Raw genomic sequence first — 20,160 nt, 5'->3', positions numbered from 1 at the left:
AATTCTAGGCTTAGATTTAATTTACTGTAAATTTAAGGGTTTGTCTGGATAGGGGTGAATATGGGGAAGTAAAAGTGTATTCCATAATTTAGTTTAAAATAAAATAAAATTATTTTATTATAAAAAATAAAGTAATTTAATAAAATTTTATACTTTATATAATTAAATTTTATAAAATAATTTTTTAAAAATAATTAATTATGAAAAAATTTATTATTTAACAAAAAAATAAAAATTTTTTAATATCTTAAATTATTATATTTTTTATAATATTTTAAATTTTATTTAAAATAATAAATATTAAATGTGAAGTGCTATATCTTATTTATTTTTATTCATAATATTTTTTAATTATGTGGAAAATTTTATTTTTAAAGTAAATAAATTTTTTTGTAATTAATTATTTTATAAAAAAATAATTTTATAAAGATTTAATAAAATAAATTATAAAATTTCATTAAATCATGTTATTTTTCATAACAAAATAATATTTACTTTGTTTTAAATAAAATAATAACATAATTCACCGTAAATAAAAGTAAATATGGTTAAGTAATTAGTGGTGATCCTTAACCTCCCTTATTCCTTAAATTTTAATTTTTTTTATATTTCAAATTATGATACAAGAATAGAATGTGAGAATTATGACTATTTTTATTTTTACATTCTTTTAATTCACATTTCTTTCACATCTTTCTAAATATAGAAAATATATATCACCTATTTTTATTTTCCATTAATTCAACTATTTCCAAACAATATTTTTTTTTTAAATTCTTTTTACCCTTTCCTCTTTAGCTTTTTTTTTTTTATTACTTACCATTTATTCATCTCATCTAAACAGACTCTAAGATAATTAATATGTATAAAATTACAATAATATATAAAATAATTGAAATTTTTGTAATTAAAATCATATGAAAATAACGAGTTAAAAAAAAAACTTCAAGCATATGCATTCCAAGGTTAAGGATGGCAAACCCATACAGTAATATATTATTATTCTTTATTAAAAAATAATTTATTTATATATATATATATTTATATATCTAAATATTATAATTTTAATAAAATATGTAAATATATTATTAAAATAATATGTAAAATTTATATTTTTAATTATATTTAATTTTTAATAAATTAATTTATATCATATACTAATAAATTAAAATAAAAAAATAAAAAATAAAATAACAATTCCTACGAGGAAACTTGCTTCGCCTTGCTCTCCTGTGAAAAATGCGCAATTCCGACTCTGAACTCTTATAATTTAGAGACGAAAAGAGCGATCCCTGCCTTTAATCCTCCCATTGCCATTCCTATCCAAAGTTCACTGGCTTTATACAGTAACAATCAATCAGAGAAAAGGCAAAGGCCACAAATTCAGCCCCGTACAGACACCTCAATGCCATAAAACGCTCTAGTCAAATCAGCACACAAAAAACAATAAAACCATGGAAACTTTACAGCGCTACCATCCTCCTAGTGTTTGAGCTAAAATAGAAAGTTGAGAAGAATTAGGACACGTAAGTCACGCATTCAATCAACCACTGGAACCCAAGCAAATGCAACCAGCTATCCATAAATGTTCAAAGAGGACAAAAAGGCAAATTATATAGAGATTCATGGCATTTCAATCTTTCTTGGCCTTGAGTCGACTACAGGAATGTCTAATCCGACGGCCATAGGTGTTTCACTCTTTCTTTTATTGAAGTTTTACTCTAGTGAAAAATAATTTAGTGGTTATTTGATATTATTTTTTGAATTGTTATTGTTAAAAATAGTAATTTAAATGTATTAATTAAGAATTATTTTTATATTAATTTTAATATATTTTAATTATAAAATTTTAAAACTCTACATAAATTAAAATACTATTTATCTCATATTATTGACTAAATTTATTTCCTTCCAATTTTTCACCCTTCATACCAAATATGAAACTAAATTCCAAAACCTAAACATACAAAATTTGAAAAATCATTAAATTTTGGTGGTTGAGACACTGACAAATCCACGAAGAGTTTGGCATTTTTATGGGAGACGTGATACTCTCAACTTACAAGCGCATTGTTGGATCCATTACCTCACCAAGTAACAATAAAAATTAGAGAATTGCAATTTGCACATAGTTATCAATATATAAGTAATTTTAATTTTACTATATAAAAATAAAATAATATTTAAATTTATTATTAATTATTTCATATTTTATTTTTATTAATTTTATGTAAATTATGTTTTTTATTTTATAATTTTTTAATAAAGATTTCATAATATTATAAAAAATATTTTTAGTAAAAATGCATATTAAAATATAGAATAATTTAAGAGTTGTTAAATCATATGATAATTTTCATTATTTTAAAATATCAAAAAATTTCTATATCTTATTAATATGTTAAAAATATTTAAATATTATATTTTATTAATATTATTTAAAATTGCTAATTAAATGAAAAGTATAGTGATAATAGAAAAAGGAAAAAATGAAAAAAAATATGTTTGTAGTATATAAAGTTTTGGGCAATGTATCTTAAAAAGTTAAGTTAATTGGCCCCATTATATTTATAATTATTTTTATCACAATAATGGGGATTTATATATTTTTACCAAATAATAAAATAAATAATTTTTTTTTTAATTTCAAATAATTTATTAATTATTTATATTAAATTAATTAATTATATTTAGCTCCTATATCATTATTTTTATACAAAATTGTAAATAATAATAAAAAATTATAAAAATTTTTATAATATAATAATTATTTATAATTGTTTTTCATAATTATAAAAAGAAAACACAACTGTTAAATACATTGTAAACATGTGGCACAAATAAATTATATTTTTTAAATAAATTAACACTTGTCATAATTTTATAATCCTATGTAATATTATCATAAGAAAATATGTTTACTTTATATATTGTGTAATTTATTTATAATCTTATAATACAATTTTAAATTTTTAAACAATTTTATAATATATTATTTATGAATTTTTATAATATAATAAATATTAGAATTTTAATAAATTAAAATGGAAACTTAAGGATATGTAAAATTAAAATAATATTGATGAAATATTTAATAATTTTTTTAAAAATTAATTTTGAAATAATGAAATAAGTAAATGTGATATTATCATTTTGATAACTTCAATTTAAATAGTAAAAAATCAATATTTTAATTTTAATGGTTTTAATTAAGATAACTTCAATGACAACATTATCATACAATTCCAATTACATATTTCCAGTAATTGTTAATTTTAATTTTAAGTATTGAATGATATTAAAATTAATATCATAATACAATTTTAATAAATTCACAAGGTAAAATTAAAATCCAAAGGGTATTATACATAACACAGTGTCAGCTTCACTTCAATGGCTACTTCGTCTCTAGCAACTTCCTTATCTCGCCTCGCTCTCTGTCGGGTCGCCATTAAGAAACCATCTTCAATCCCATTATAGCTTCAACATTTCAGCTTAAAGGTTAAAGAAAAAAGATCAAGAATCAATGCCCATTTCCTTTCCCTTTTCTCTAGCAATTTTCACTCATTTTTGTGTCTATTTGCAGAATCCAAATCGATTAAGGCTGTTTTCAATGGCGTCGGAACCGAAGGAATCGCCGGCCAATAATCCTGGTCTCCAAACTACCCTCGATGAAGCCACCAAGGGATACTTCATGCAACAAACTGTAAGCCCGCATGTGTTTCTATATCCATATAAATGACCGCGCGCGTTTTGTTTATGGGTGTTGATACAATTGTTTCATATGCAGATGTATCGAATTAAGGATCCAAAAATAAGTCTCGATTTCTATTCTCGCGTATTGGGCATGTCGTAAGTCTTGTTCTTTTGATTTGGGTATTTTTCTTTTTACTTCATTTGGTAAATGCATTGGCATATCGTTAGTTTTTCCATTTATTTCGTTTTTTTCTTCCCAAGGTTTCATCTATTTTTTGTGAGGTGAATATGCTGTTTGAATTACGTTCAAGGGTTGTGGTTATGCACTAGTAGAGGATTTGGATGATATAGAAAATTGTAAGAGATGAGTGGAATTTGGTTTTTTGTAATGCTAGCCTTTAGTTTTTCAAATCCCTTTGCCAATACTATATGTTTTGGATGTTTTAGCATTGTTTAAAAGGTTTTTCCTTGCCAATGAGCTCTAGCTCACTGTTACTGGAATCCGGGTGTGAGATCCAGCTGGTTGAAGCCAAATGAACCCAAAAAAAAAAGAAGGTTTTTTCATGTTTTGAAGTTAGGCTTTGTTCCACTATGACTCACCTGACTTTTGTAGGATTTAGAACCTAACGTCCTAACCATTATTTCCAATTGGGAGTTGAAGCCATATATGTGACTCTAAGTTGATGCTTTTTCTCATATTTATTTTTCATATATGGTTCTCTTTTGAATATTGAAATAGCTTGCATTCTAAATTGAATTTTATATTCAAAATTGAAACTTCTTCATTGAATTCTTATGTCTTTAGCGTATGGTCTATTCACTTGACATGTCTACAGTACATCTGGCATCTAATTAAGCTAATTTAGTGGTAATTCTATTTATTTTCTAATTTTTAGTAACATTCTAACTAAAATTAAAATAATGTTTTGTGTTTAGTCTAAGTACAATAAATAAGCAACTTATAAGATTAAGTGAACTATGGGGGCAAAATTGATAAATTTAGTAGGGGCAATGTTAGAAATAACCTAATTATATAAAGTATTGCCAAGGGGCGGTGGGGGCAAAAACCTCTTTGTGCCCATGGTAGATCTGCCCTGAATCTGAAATATTAATGGCATTTTTATGCTGTTACTCAAGAATGAGTGAATAAGTTGACCTTGTGCCAGCTGAAAGGTGCGGCCCATTCATATAATTGGAGGGATTTATGTGGCTTCATTGAAATTCTTAAAATAGACTAAAATTGATGGATCCTGATGGGGCGCCATCCCTGTCCTGTTACCACTCAAGGAAGTTAATGTTTGTTATTTTTTTTTTCTCTGTTTGATGCTTTACATGAATTTGCACATATTGCATTTTTAATTTAAATGTTATTTTCAAGATGTATTGTATTTCCAGTATATTTCTTTGCTGTATTATTTCCCAATTCCCATCCATTATTAAGCCAGGCCCTCTCCATTATGGGCCTTTCACTCTGAGTCTGAGATGCTCTCCATTTAGAAGCCACCTGATTTGGGATATGCATATGCCACTATAGTTTACTAGTTAATTTGCCAATGCAGTCATGATTCATATCATCTCAGGTAACCTAGAATAAATATAGAATTGGGATCATGCTAGAATATTATAATGCTGTTTCAACTTTAATACTTGAGAATTGTACAGGCTAATGTTATTTTACCTTTTCAAACAATTTTTCAGGTTGCTTAAGAGGTTGGATTTTCCTGACATGAAGTTTAGCTTGTACTTGATGGGCTATGAGGTAGTACATTTCATCATATCTGTAAGAGCTTTTATTGAAATTGATGACAGTTTCCCCTTGCCCTTTGTATCTTTCTTGCCACATGTTGTTTCCAATGTGTACTTGAAAAATGTTCGTGATGCTTGCTTGGCATTTATGTTTTATATATATATATATCTGTTTGATGCAGGATCCAGCATCAGCTCCAAGTGACCCAGTCGAAAGAACTGTTTGGTCCTTTGGTCATAAGGCTATAATTGAATTAACTCAGTAAGAATGCCTGATATACATGATCATTTTCTTTTTTTCTTGCAAGATAGCCCTCGTTTTGATGCCTTGTGTTTTTCTATATATCTAACAATCAAATGCTTCTTACAGTAATTGGGGTACTGAAAGTGATCCTGACTTCAAAGGATATCACAATGGAAATTCAGAACCCCGTGGCTTTGGTACGCGAATCTTATGATTAGTTGGAATGTGTCCATGTATACACCAAGTGATAGTTTTGTATTTATGATACATGTAAATGCATGCATTCTTTTCTCCTTCTATTATGGCATGTATGAAGGGTATCAAATAGTTGGGACCAATGGTTTTGATTTATTGTTTTGTTGGATTTGGTGCCACAAATGATCACTGGCTGATGAAACTTTCTGAAAGGCTTTTAAGTTGACCACCCTGAGAATATGGTCTGGATTCAATTTAAGAGAATACTAAATTTTACAGTGGAGTCAGGAGGGTAGATATTGCTTAACAAGGCTTGTCTTACCATAGTTATTTGTTTGATGCTTATGCCATTAGATATATTTGCATGATTTGGATTCAAAGTGACAAGGGCATATTAGGGGCTTATCTGAAGTAGCGGACTTCATTGACTTCCATTGCTTTAGATTTAGTCTCTATGGGAGAGTTGTTATCTTTTATAACTATTATTGCCTAGTCACTGAAGCACCATAAAGAAGCCTAAAAAGGAATGGATGTTATTGAATGTTTGAATGCTTATAATCCAAAGTTGTCATAGCATTTTTTATAACTTCGAAAAGTGTGACTGAATTTTCACCTGTTACAATTTAGAATTGAGTTATTTTATTTTGTTTTATTTTTATAAAACCCTGACAAGAAGTAAAGCTGCATGCCAATTATCAAAATGCATTAATCCTTGGAATTTATGACTTTCTCTTAGAGATGTTTGTTGGCAACATATGATATTAGTGTATTTTATTTTGCTGTGGATATTTATTTTCCCAAGCAAGTACTGTGGTGGCTGATTTGAAGTTTGTTATATTTTGTTTTTCAGGACATATTGGTATTGCTGTGGATGATGTGTATAAGGCATGTGAGAGATTTGAACGTCTGGGGGTGGAGTTTGCAAAAAAACCTAATGATGGTGAGAAACCTCTTGGCCAATATAATTGGTCTAATGCATAAATTAGCCCCTAAACTATTTGGAAAAAGTCTATTGCATTCCTGATCTTTTATTTTGACCTATTGTGCCCCTGAATTTTTATTGTTTAGCTATTACAAATTTGCTCAAATTAATAATAACTGATTGAATAAATTATCCAATATAATCCATTATAAAGTAAAAAAAAAAAAAGATTATTAAGTGATATATTTCAATTTGGAAAATTATGTCTATTGGTTACAAAAATAAAATTGAAGGTTGCAATAGGTCAAAAATAGAAGATTGAGGGTCTTATAGGTCAAAATAAAAGGTCAAGGGTGCAATAGACTTTTCTTAAATAGTTCATGGGCTAATTTATATATTAAGCCCAGTATAATTTGATGAGCATAATGCCATTTTTAAACTGCACATGTTAGTTTCTGTACAATGTAGTGTTTAGTCCAAATGGTCTGTAATTGGTATTGGTCGAAAAATCATGACACCTATTTCTGGGTGTTGATAGTTTGGAAACATAGGTCATCCATCAAGGTTTAAATTTCAAGTTGTTTGTCTGCTCAAAAATTAATTTCTCATTATTTTTGAAATAAATGGTCTAACAGAGCTGAATGGCAGAAAAAGATCCATATAGCTGACTCCAAGTAATTTGGATTAATGCTTAGTTGTTGTTGTTTTGAAATAAATAGTGAAAAGTATGGTAATGCCAAGGTCAGCATGTGCGTGTAATGGAAAGAGAAGGAAAATGAAAAGCCAAAACACCTGTATCAGTGTGATTTGGAAAATTCAGCACTATGGACTAACTGGATCCAGAGTCAGGTCTGTTTTTATTTAGGATCTAGAAGGGGAATGATCCTATTTAAGAATTTAGGGACTTCAATTATAAAACATGATTTTTACTTGAGCCATTAAACAGTGACTTGTTGCCATATCCTTTTTTTTTTTTGTTAAAAGAATTCCTCCCTTTTTTCCTTCCACTTACAGTAAGGCCAAATTTGTCATTATCAGTGGCTAAACATGACATTAGTGGCATGGTTGCTTGTGTAAAACGGTCTTCTTTGGGTCAAAGGGGCGAAGCTATTTTCTTGATCCTTCAAATAAGTATGTTCTGTAGTTACTTGCCTTAAATATGTTAATTTGGTTGCAGGAAAAATGAAAGATATAGCTTTCATTAAGGATCCTGATGGCTATTGGATTGAAATCTTTGACCTCAAGACTATTGGGAAAACAACTAGCAGCGCTGCTTGAGATAATGGGCACAAACTTAAGGTAGCTTGTTCTTCCTCATTCTCATCCTGCATAGGTGTCTTCTTCATCTTCCTGCTTTCCATTGATTATAGATTTCTTTGCAGCTTATCATTGAGTATAAGATATTTTGTACAGTATATGAGATGCATTTCCTTTTTATATGTTTAGAAATTTCTTTTTATTATCACTACTACATGGAATTTTTAGGATCAAGTCTCCTAAAACTTAAGGGTTCCAAACATTTTCCTTAGGCTACGCCCTACCCCATAATTAGCCCCTCTTGTATGAAGTATGTTTATATTGTTCCTTTTACAACCGTGTTTTTCATACATTTTTACAGGGTAGCTAAAACGCAATGAATAAGTTAGCTAGACTTTCTGGTGTTATTGACAACATCTTGCTCTATATACTCTCTCTCTCTCTGTCTCTCAAGGTTCAGAAAACAAAGTGGATGACTGACTTGATGGGACAAGGAGTCAATAGAAAGCTAGAGTTTTGGAGAAGTACTCTAGAGTCAAAGGGTTTTAAGTCAAGTAGAACGAAGACAGAATACATGCATTACAAGTTCAGTGAAAGCCAAACTGGTGATAGAGAAGGAGTTAGTTTAGATGGAGTGGTATTATCCCAAAGTAATCACTTTAAATATCTCGGCTCAGTCCTTCAAGTAGATGGGGGATGTGAGGAGGATGTTAGTCATAGGATTAAAGCCGGATGGTTGAAGTGGAGACGTGCCATGGGAGTTTTATGTGATCGCAAGATTCCCAATAAGTTGAAAGGAAAATTTTACCGTACAACCATACGACCGGCTATGCTATATGGTAGTGAGTGTTGGGCACTGAAGGAGTTGTATGCGTCTAAGATAAGAGTTGCAGAGATGAGAATGTTAAGGTGGATGAGTGGCCATACTATACTAGATAAAGTCCGTAATGAGAGTATTAGAGAAAAGGTAGGAATGGTGCCAATTGAAGATAAGTTGAGAGAAGGGAGATTGAGGTGGTTTGGTCATGTGAAACGTAGACATACGGAGACTCTAGTTAGACAAGTAGAGCATATTAGGTTAGAGGATAGAAAGAAAAAAAGAGGTAGACCTAAATTGACTTGGAGGAGAGTAGTACAACATGACCTACAAGCATAACACATTTCTGAGGATTTAACTCAAAATCGTTTAGAGTGGAGAAAGCGAATCCATATAGCCGACTCCAAATTTTTAGGATAAAAGTTGAGTTGAGTTGAGTTGAGTTGAGTTGTATGTTTTTTAGATCAAAGGTATGGGAAGGTAAGAATTGGTAATAACTAATATTTAATTTATAAAAATCTTCCCAACACTCCAGTTTAGTGAGTTGAGAAACTAAGGGTTTTGGAGGCTTTAAAAACTCCAAAAACCCTCAAAAAGCTTATCTTCTCCATAAAAACCTCCTTTCCAAATAAGGCCATATTTCTTCATTACATTTAAAAACCTTCCCTTAACTTCAAAAACTTGCTCCCAAAGGATCCTTTTGTCATTCTATGAGGTTGATGGATATATATTTTTGTATTAAAACTACAATTTGTCTAATTGCAGGAAAAGGGGAGCATTTGAAGACGTATTTTCTTCAGTTATATTCCATGGAAATCTTGCTCCAGTAACCAAATATGGATTATATTTATTTTCTTCCTGTTGGGTGAATTTTCTCATATGCTTGTCAATGGAAAATCATATATATAAACAGAAGAATAATACCGTGGCAAGTGTGGTTGTGGTAGATGACCTATTTTCTTGTTTTTGGAAATTTAAGGTCCTCATTAATTGTTTCTGAGGTGGATGGACCTGGGTCCAAAAATATGTTAGGAACCACCAATAGCCAATAAAATTTTCTTGCTTGCTCATGCTGCTGGATTAGCCAGAGTTAGCTTGAATGAAGTTTTCAACGCAAAGCTCTGCTAGGTCAGGTTCCAATATACAGCATAGACGAGATTTTGGAGGTAAATTTTGGTTATCCATTGAAAAACTGAGGTACTCGAAGTCTCCCATGATTGAACTGTAGTGTTTGGTAGGAGTTTAGAAATAGCAGCTATTGCCTAGTAGAAGTTGTTGCGTGAATTTAGTTCACCACGTCTTATATCAACTAATCATCAAGAAGATACCACCCAAATAACTTCACCTGAAATCAATCAGATAATTAACATGGGATTTAGCTGGTGATATTTAGTATACGATACATGTGGTGGATTAAGTTCTTGGAACATTTTTTTTTTTTTTTTTTTTGTTTACTGGGTATCGATAAGATTTGAACTCGAAATTTCAGTCCAGAAGACAATTGTAAGACTTAGGTGGACAAACTTTGAACCTATGATTTACTCACTTATGGAAATTGCATGACGGTGTACAATTTAGCCAACAAGAGTTATTAAAATACAAGCATGAACTTCCAATTTTAGTAGTTTTGTACACTACAGCCTGTTTGACATTGAGTTTTAAAGACTGAAATTGTTTTTCTAAATAAAAATATCATTTTAGATGCAGTAAAAAAAACAGTTTGGAAAAAACTATTTTGTTATTTAAGTATTTTTATGATTAAAATTGATCAAATTTAATTTTTAATTATTTTTTAATACTTTCTAATTAGTATATTTAAAAAAGTTATTTTTTCAACCGCTGTTTAACAGTAATATCAAAACAAGTTTGCGGTGAGATAGAGATAATAAAATGCATTATTGATTTGATTTGATGAGGATTGTACACTACAAAAACAAGAAAGAATAGGCAATTGAGAGGAACTGACATAGCTTATCAAGAATCTCACCCAATTGGTTTATCTGTATTCCCTTAATGATTATGGGTGTGGCCACCCTCAAAGCTAAAACTTCAAGGTTTGGTATAGGGAGAAAGGGAAGGATAAGCTTTTATTAATATGAATGTTGACTCTTTGAGCAATATGTAGAGTTTATTTTATTATTTTTTAATGCTATGGGGTCTGTCAATAAATTCAAAGGCTTACCCCTTTATGGGAGTTTTGAAATGCCAAAAGCCAATCATGGACAAATGATTTTTGACACTTTGTGGATTCTTGTTTTATTTACCTCTTTCACCATGGATCAAGTTAAAAATAAAAATAAAAATAATATAAAAATCTAGCTAGTTGACTTTACATGCATCTTCATAAATTTATCTTTTTAGACAATTTATATTTTTAGAAATTAATTTTTTATTATCAACAAATAAAAATAAAAGATTTCAACCTAAAAATTTAAATTTAGAAATGTAAGCTCAAAATAGATTTTAATACTTCAAAGATTTAAAATTTGTGAATTATTACTCAATAAAATTTGCCCATTTGATAAAAATAAAAACTTTTATTTCTTATCTATTAAAATTTGATTTAGCAAAGAAGAACTCTAAAATTATTTTAAAATAATATTAAATATATCAAACTATTGTGGGAGAGAGTATTATTAAAATTACCATAAATGTTGAAAAATATTAAAAAAATAAACACAATTTAACTCAACTCAATTAAATTTTATTCTAAAAATTTAAAGTTAATTATATAAATTTTTATTTTTTATTTTAAATAATTTTAAATTAAATACTAATAAATGTGTAATTCTAATTCTAATTCTAATTCTCAGCCTTATCATTGACTAAGTAATCAATCAAGGCCCCATGAGATAGCGTAAAAAAGTCCAAACTTGGAAGATCGGAGAGCAGATGCTTTCATGCAAACTTCCAAAACCCATCTACGTTGACAACAAATAATATTAATTAAATAAATAATTAAAAAACTTAATTAATTATAATAATAATAATTTAAAAAAAAATTAAATATTTAAGGCTTGTCAGTAGGTGCCAAACCTTTTGACCTTTACAGTTCACTAGAAAAGACATTCCTGGAAAATGCTTTTCCCCAACTGCTTCATTCAAACTAATTAATAAAAATTTAGAAAAATTAAATGAAAACAAAATTTTGGATTAAATAGCTGAATGTGTAATTAAGAATCCATATGAGATGCAGATTGCAAGCAGTTCATTTTCACTGCTATTTACTTTGTTTTATTATTATTAAAAAATTAAAAATTTTGTTAATCCTGACTATACAACACAACAATGCTGGAGCTGGAGTCTGACAGAGATCCTGTGATCATGCTATTTTGGACCTCTTATGGAGTTCTTCCCAATGGGGATCCCCTGCCATTTTAATGTTTTTAAATGGTAATTAATTAATTTTTAAGAATAATGTACAATTAAATTTTTAAATATAACAAAACGCCCGTATTGATTTCTTTTTTTTTTAATAATTTAATTTTTAAAATTTAATTCTGTTAATAAATTAATTTATTAATATAATTAAATTTTAAAGACTAAATTATTATTAAAAAAGTACCAAGATTAATATATGGATTTTGCTGCACGACTTAATTATAGATTATCCTATTTCCTTAAAATTTCCCAATCCATTATTTTTTTTCCTTCCTTCTTCAAGAAAAAAAAAATGAGTATAAATAATTTTTTTCCAAAAAAATAATATTTTATTATATAAAAAATTTAGTAGATAATTTAAATTGATTTGTAATTTAAAATAATCCAATTTAATATTTATTAAAAAAATTAATATAATCCCAACTTATTACACCCATTTATTGCTCTAATTTATAAGTCACTTTTAAATATCATAGGATTCAAATCATTATTTTTTTTGTCATCTACTTGATGGATCTTTTGATATATATAATCCCATTCTTTTTTTTTTTAAGTAAATAATTTTATTGGATAATGTCAATGGATTATTATAATTTTATTTTATTTTATTTTTGTTTATAAAATTTTGGATTATCACCTACGTACAAAAGCTATTAATCATATGAAAAGATAGTGAACCCTCAAGGGCCATGCACAAAGACTTTATTTTTTTATTGCCACTTTTGTGTATATTATATAATTCCCCCTAGTAATTACCTGCTCCATTAAAAAAATCAAATTTAATTTCTTTTTTTTATTTTTAGGTGGGAAAGACTATTAAGATGCTCACTTAATAATTGAAAGGTAATATATATATATAATTTACATTGATATTTTTAAAATTATAAAATTAGAAATTTTAATTTTTCTATTATAAAATATATATTCGACTACACATTTGTTTAGGAAAAATTTACAATTTGAATCTTGAATTTTGCTCTATATTAAGAAATTAATTGTTCAGTCATTAAGTTTTAAATTATATTATATTTTAGTCTTTAAATTTTTAAAAATTAATTATTTTATCTCTAAATTTTTACTACATCACAATTTAATCTCTATAATTTTAATATATATAACAATTTAATTTTTCTGTCAATGAATGAAATTATTGTAAACACTAAAATTAGAGGGACTAAATTATTCTATATATTAAAAATAAAGAGACTAAATAATTTATTTTTCAAAATTTAGCGGTTAAAGTGTAATATAGTACAAAATTCAAAGACTAGATAATTAATTTTTTTAAATTTAAGAATTAAAATGTAATATAAGACAAAATTCAAAAATCAAATTATAAATTTCCTTTTTTTTTAACACTATGCATCTAGAAATAAAATAGAAGTGAATGATCAAACAAATGGATCTAATCACCTTATTATATAATTAACAAATTGATATAATTAATTATATATATGTACATTATTTGTTAAATAATGTTATAAATAGATTGTATAATAAACAAAAGAGGCTTATGGAAGAAGACTGAGATTATGATTAATTATTGAGTCAATTTTAAAGTTTGTGCCTCCACAAAAATCCAAAGTTCATATCATCATCTTCTTGATTTTAAAATTTCTAGTAGACAAAGTTCTCACCCTTGAGTCAGACCTAGTTCATGTAAAAGATTCTAGCAGGCTAGCTGTTTAGAAACCATGGGCGATGCAGTTCACACTACTTGTGACCACTACTACCCCTTATGAGATGCCAATACATATTTAAATTTGAAGGGTAGAGTGGTCTTTTCATGGGGTATATAAGCACCAAAAATAATCATATCAAACCTAGACCTCTATCTACATAGAGAGCGACCAAATATTTAATTTGTTCAAGCTTGTATATAAAAATAGGAAGCCAAATGGTAGAAGGCAATGTACATATACCCTTTGTTTTGTTTTTGAGTTTTGACATCAAGCTCTATGTTTTTGTTCTTGAATTAATATATAATTAGGGAAAATTGTTGGGTGCACTAGATCTGTGTACCATTATAGATTTCATTTATTATAAGTTTAAAATATAAATATATGATTCATTTATTTAATAAGTGTATTGCATTGTATATCTTATATTTTGAGTATATAATTAATAGGTTTAGGTAAAAAAAATTCGACATAAATAATATTTTTTAAAAATTCAAGGCTTAATTACTTTTTTTTTTTATGAATATTCAATGTATTATTTTTTAGTGGACGTGTGTATTGTATAATTTGTCTATGATAAGAAATATAAAACATATAAACTCGACCACATATAGTAGATTTAAAATCAAAATTGAACCTATTTAATTTAAAATTGAAATCATAATTAATTTTATTAAAATCTATGGAATCAACGATTCATAATTAAATTTTTAAAAAATAAAAAAATTAAAAGGAAATTCAATTGTTGGATTTAATTAAAATTGAAATCAAATTAAAATTGAATAAAAATCGAGGAAAAACTCTATAATTTTTGTTTCAATCTCCATAAATCTAGAATCAAAACTCGGTCTGAAAAACACCATTTCGTGCACAAACATTGGTTTATTCAATGAATTTTTCTTACTTAAACTGCATCTATATAGATTTAAGGCACAGAATATATGGTGATACCTACCTATTAAGCATATGAATCTCACATATTTATATCTTAAATTTATAATAGATCGAATTTAGATAAAAATTTCCTTTATTCGATAATAAGATTTTGAGATTAAATTCTAAACATAACCTAGTAAAAAAAATAAGAGTACAGATAAATTTTTTGCATTGTGAACTCTGGTTAATTAATACAAGATCATAATCCCTTATATCTTTTCATCTTGTCGTGCAAGATTTCATCAAACCTGAAAATTTCTAGCTATTTTATGTATTTACCATTTTCTTTGATATTCTTGACAACATAATCATTTCTGATTGGTGAGAGAAGTGAAGGAGAGTCTGTATACGTACATAATGAACATCATTCATGTAATTAAAGAATGAAGAGTAGTCAGGAATACATCTGTCAACACTTCTCCCAAAAGGAAATGCACAAACTAAAAAGGATTTTCTTTTTCTTTTCCAAAATCCACATACTGTCAAAAGAAGAAATGTTTCATATTTTTTTATCAGAAAACATCACAAAACCCCAGGAACTCAAAGTCTTATCTGAAATCTCTCCACCTTATCCCATCAAATCTTTTTTTCTTGATTTTACTTACAGTCAGTCGCTATAAAAATCATTCAATATATATTTCAGTAGTAGTACATGAACTTCTCTTGTGTCTTGTTTTCATCAATGAGGAAGTTGTTATTACAGCTATTATTACTACTGCTGCTAATCAATTGCTTCACATCCTCAAGATCATACTCCAATGGTGGGGTTTCTCCAAAGTACCCAGTTGCCTTCTCTGCCCATTGGTTCAAATTCCCACTTCCATTAACACTGTTGTTGCCATAACTTAGCATGAATTTGTGGTTCTTTTCATACCCATTTGAGATATAGCCTTGAAATCCCATATCTTCTTGTTTGATCTCTCTGCCTCCTCCATAGCTGATCTGGCTGCAACTCCCATCAGAATTAGAACTGCAACTTGCTTCACTTCCAAACACCAGCAGATTACTACCATTATTATTATTAGTATTATTATTTTCTTTCACTGGATGATGGTATTGCAAAGGACTCAAACCCTCTTGGGTTTGGAAAAGTGAAGATGGGTTTGTAGCTAGAGTACTGCTATTGTTGGCTAAAATATTTGATGGGATTGGTGAAATGGGTTCAAACCCAGGGCTGAAAGGTTTAGCAGTAGCGGCAGGGCAACAAGGGTAAGATGCTGCAGAAGAGTCATTGTAGATAGATAAGAGTGACTGATAAGATAATGGTGGAGATTGATGATGATGAGGAGATGGGAATGGTAGAGGTTTTCTTTGAGATTGAGAAGCCATAGCCATGAGCTTCTTCCTGAGCTTGGTGTTCCAGTAGTTCTTGATATCATTATCAGTTCTGCCTGGCAACTGAGCAGCTATAATTGACCATCTGCAGTTTGCATGTTAGAGAAACCAAAATAGACTCTAAGAAGAAAAATCCAAAGCTGTAAGTAGGTGTTGATTTTGGACCTAAAACTTGTCATGCATGCACAGCAATTTCCCAAAGATGGGAGATTCTTGATGTGTTCAAGAATATCTTTTTCTTTTCTTTTTTTTTTAACCTAAAATTTTCTGTTCTCTTTCCTTTTCTCGGTTGCCCAATTTTGATAGATGCTTGCACACCATTTCAGCAGCAAGAGCTGATAATTATGGGCAAAAAAAAAGAAAATAAATTTGGGTAATTTTTTACTCTTTGGTTGAGATATCAGATAATAGATCAAAGAGAAAGAGAATGGAAATATTTAATGTACCTGCTTCCAATGCTAGCAAATAGGGTGCAGATAATCCTATCCTCTTCATCAGAGAATTCACCATGTTTAATGTTAGGCCTCAGATAGTTTAGCCATCTCAATCTGCAGCTCTTTCCACATCTCTTCAAACCTGATCATCAAGAAACAACCAAAAACCACTCTTGTGAAAAAAAATAATAAAAGAAAAAACAAACCAGGAAAGAAAATTAAAGCACCCATTAGAGAGAAAGAGAGAGAGAGATGAAACTCTTTGAACTTATTATCTTACCAGCTTTCTGAGGAAGAGCAATCCAATTCCCACCAGTCCCAAATTTTTCTATGTACTCCTTGAGCTTTGAGTCTTCTTCTGGTGACCAAGGTCCCTTCTTCACATTTGCCTTGTCACAACAAGGAGCTCTTCCCATTTCTCTCTCTCCCTCTCTTTCTTGGCAAGAGAAGTCTCTCAAGATCGCTTGTCTTGAATATCTTCCAAAAAGTTTACACAAAGAACCCAAAAGGTCTCACTTTCTGCATAAACTTATGGTGGGGGTTTGCTTGGTGCCTTTTAATATAAAAAAGACTAGTGGGATTTCCAAAGTTTTAAAATAAAAAATAATAATTGTACTTTATTTTATATATATTCAGAGATGTGCACAAGTCAAAATGATAGACATGTTCTATCAGTTAACTCCTAAAGCTTTAATTAATTAATTAATTAGAGAGCTAATTAAGCTAATTAATAGAACTTTACATGTTTCAATTTTGGTGTTTACCCTGCATAAAGCCTTGCTCAGTCTTTTCCTTTCTTAGAGGCATCCAAAGTCCCTTCAAGAAGAAATTCAACAAGCAAATGAAATTGACAGCTATAGCCTTCTCCCAATTGTGACATTTTCCAAACTTTAGACTAAGTAATATATCTAGCTAAGATAATTATAACTAACTGGCTTCAACTATTGGTAGTTAAATTAATTAATTTCAATCACCACATTTTCAAAAGGGGAAAAATATAAAATATTTATTTATTTATTTTACGGTTTCGTATTTTTATTATTTAGGCATATAAAATTATTTTTTTTAATGTCTCTTTTAGTCAAACTGATGGATTTCTACATTTGCCAAAGACAAAATTAAAAATGAATACGTAATAAATGGAGCTAGGTAAAATTAGCTTAAGCCATTTTGGTATAAGAAACTCCAAGCTCAATAAAACCTTGTCGACAATCTCCAACACTGTCAGATGAAATTTCATAGGGTCCACAGTAAAATCATAAACTTTAACCATTCAAATTAAGCTCCAAATTAGATTTCCTCTTAATCCCAACTCGATACTTATTTTTTTTGCTCATATCTGGTCCAAAAATTTGAGAAAAAAGAGATGAGAACGAGTTCTTCCCTGTCACAAAGCATCAGAATTTAATCAAATAGTGCAAGCCTAAGTAAAGGTAGGTGTAGTTTCTTTGAGTGGATTGATAGTAAGGATCATCCAATGGGGCTGAAGTAATTCCAAATTTGAGGACGAGGATCAAGAGCCTGGGAATGAAATTACTATATGACAAGTGAGAGAGGCTGAGATGGAAAGAGAATTGAGTCAAGTTAGGGAGAATGTCAGGCATTTAGAGAACTATTTGGTAAGCTATTAGGAAGAAATTATGAAAATGCATACCAGATTATCCTTAAATATGTTTTATTTTTTTATTCAGCTGCATGTATGCTTGTCGGAAAAATTTACTTGAACTTATTCATTAGAAATCTAAGATATAAATATATGTGTTTTACTATATGAGTTCTCTTATACATGATGCGTTATTAATTCATAATAAATTAAATTTAGACAACAAAATCTTTGCTTTGTCAAAGCTGCTGTCAAGATTTTCTTTTATAGGGATTCGTTTTATAATTAAACTAAATCAACCCACAACTCAAAATGATGTGATAATAAATTTTAAATTTAATGTTTGTATTATAATATAAAATATTATAAATTTAAATTTTGATATTTTTTAAAAAAGATAAAAAAAATTGTAAAGTAGGCAATAAATTGTTACAGTGATTACTGTAGTACACTGTAAAATTTTGCAAACTGTGGTGCCTCAGGCTCTTCTGGTGCTAAGTGACAGAGACAATGATAATGTTGTGTAAGGACCATAGGGAGGGACCCTACTTAGATTTTGCAGGTAATAAAAACCAACCATTGGAATTTTTTACTGTAACTAGACAGTGTTTATAATTAAGATTGTAAAGAGCATTCCAAAAACAGAATTATAAATGTCAAACATTTTTGGTGAATATTCCAAGCATTAATCTTGCTTTCCACAGCATATACAATTCATCCAATTGATGAATTTTTCCTTATTCATGTGAGAAGATGTGTTCCTTGTTTCTGCCCCCATGATTTTCTAATTATAACCAAATAGTGATTGCTCTTTTAACAACAAAGATTACTCCTAATGATAATTTAGATTTATTTTTTAATATATTATTTGATGTTGGCACTTTAACAATAATAAAAAAAAATCTCTTATAATTGGCAACAAAATCTGACCAATTGAGAGACAAATAAAAAAAAAGGACGATCATAGTTTTTTTCTAGAACTATCAATGGAATTTGGCTAAAAAGATTTTGAGTGATATCAAATTGAAGTTGGATAATTTTTATGAAACAAATTACATCCCATTTGAATTGAGTACAGCGTAATTTAGTAATATATTGTATCGTATCGTATTGTATGGTATTATTTTTATTGTTAAAATGTTTTAAAAAATGATATGATAAAATAAATGTAAAAATTACTAAAATACTTTTATTATTATTTTAAATATATAAATAGGTATTATATAAAATGAAAAAATAAAAATTTAAACCTATCTTAAACCACCGATTTGGTGGTTTAAAAACTTGTGATAAAATGATAGTTATGAAATCATTATTTTATAACTTAAAATCACCATTTTTTTAAAATAATCTAAATAAACAAAGAGTATAATCATAATATATAATATAAAATCATGATAAACTATCATCCAAATAAGGGGTTGAAGTTGAGAATGACACTGAAACAATCGTATAAATTGAGGAATAGTAAATGAAACTAAGCCTTAAATCAAAACCAGCCGGATGGCTACTCTATATACAAGCAATAACAAGGACCAAAAGACATTTCTTTTATTGAGTAACTTGTGTTGAAACTTCTTGGAAGTTTCAGATGTAAACACAGGACATTGTTTTTTCTTTTGCTTTGTCATTTCTATCCACGAGGAGGGCAGAAAGGGATTAAAAAAAACCATATAATTAATCACAGATAATCAAATATTAAACAATGCTAATTAGTGGGTCAAATCCACCACTCTTTGCTTCTGCTGTACTCTTTATCTGTTAATTAACCAAATAATTAATTACGGCTGCTAATTAATTCTGATCAATTTCCCCATCATTGATAAAAAAACATCAAGCAGAAGATTTCCGCGGAAGCGCTAAACACTGTTGAATTCGTTTTCATATAAAATTAAATTTATAATAATTACACATA

At 28.6% G+C, this 20,160-nt stretch overlaps 2 protein-coding genes across 2 annotated transcripts; one reads left to right on the top strand and one right to left on the bottom strand.

Moving 5' to 3' along the window:
* The first annotated feature begins 3,338 nt into the window (after positions 1-3,338).
* Positions 3,339-9,947, top strand: LOC110634086 (lactoylglutathione lyase). Its single transcript, XM_021782982.2, has 9 exons — positions 3,339-3,501; positions 3,587-3,706; positions 3,791-3,852; positions 5,395-5,455; positions 5,625-5,704; positions 5,813-5,883; positions 6,732-6,821; positions 7,981-8,102; positions 9,643-9,947. The coding sequence occupies exons 2-8, from the start codon at positions 3,614-3,616 to the stop codon at positions 8,079-8,081; spliced, it is 558 nt and encodes a 185-aa protein (XP_021638674.2). The 5' UTR covers positions 3,339-3,501; positions 3,587-3,613; the 3' UTR covers positions 8,082-8,102; positions 9,643-9,947.
* A 5,358-nt stretch (positions 9,948-15,305) lies between these two features.
* LOC110634085 (transcription factor RAX2) lies at positions 15,306-17,502 on the bottom strand. Its single transcript, XM_021782981.2, has 3 exons — positions 16,923-17,502; positions 16,655-16,784; positions 15,306-16,293 (listed from the first exon to the last, which is right to left on the bottom strand). The coding sequence occupies exons 1-3, from the start codon at positions 17,056-17,058 to the stop codon at positions 15,513-15,515; spliced, it is 1,047 nt and encodes a 348-aa protein (XP_021638673.2). The 5' UTR covers positions 17,059-17,502; the 3' UTR covers positions 15,306-15,512.
* Positions 17,503-20,160: the final 2,658 nt, after the last annotated feature.

The sequence above is a fragment of the Hevea brasiliensis genome, chromosome 1 (assembly GCF_030052815.1).
Source record: "Hevea brasiliensis isolate MT/VB/25A 57/8 chromosome 1, ASM3005281v1, whole genome shotgun sequence".
NCBI lineage: Eukaryota > Viridiplantae > Streptophyta > Magnoliopsida > Malpighiales > Euphorbiaceae > Hevea > Hevea brasiliensis.
The sequence above is the reverse complement of the archived record's forward strand: the minus strand, read 5'-3'. Positions and strand labels throughout refer to the sequence as shown.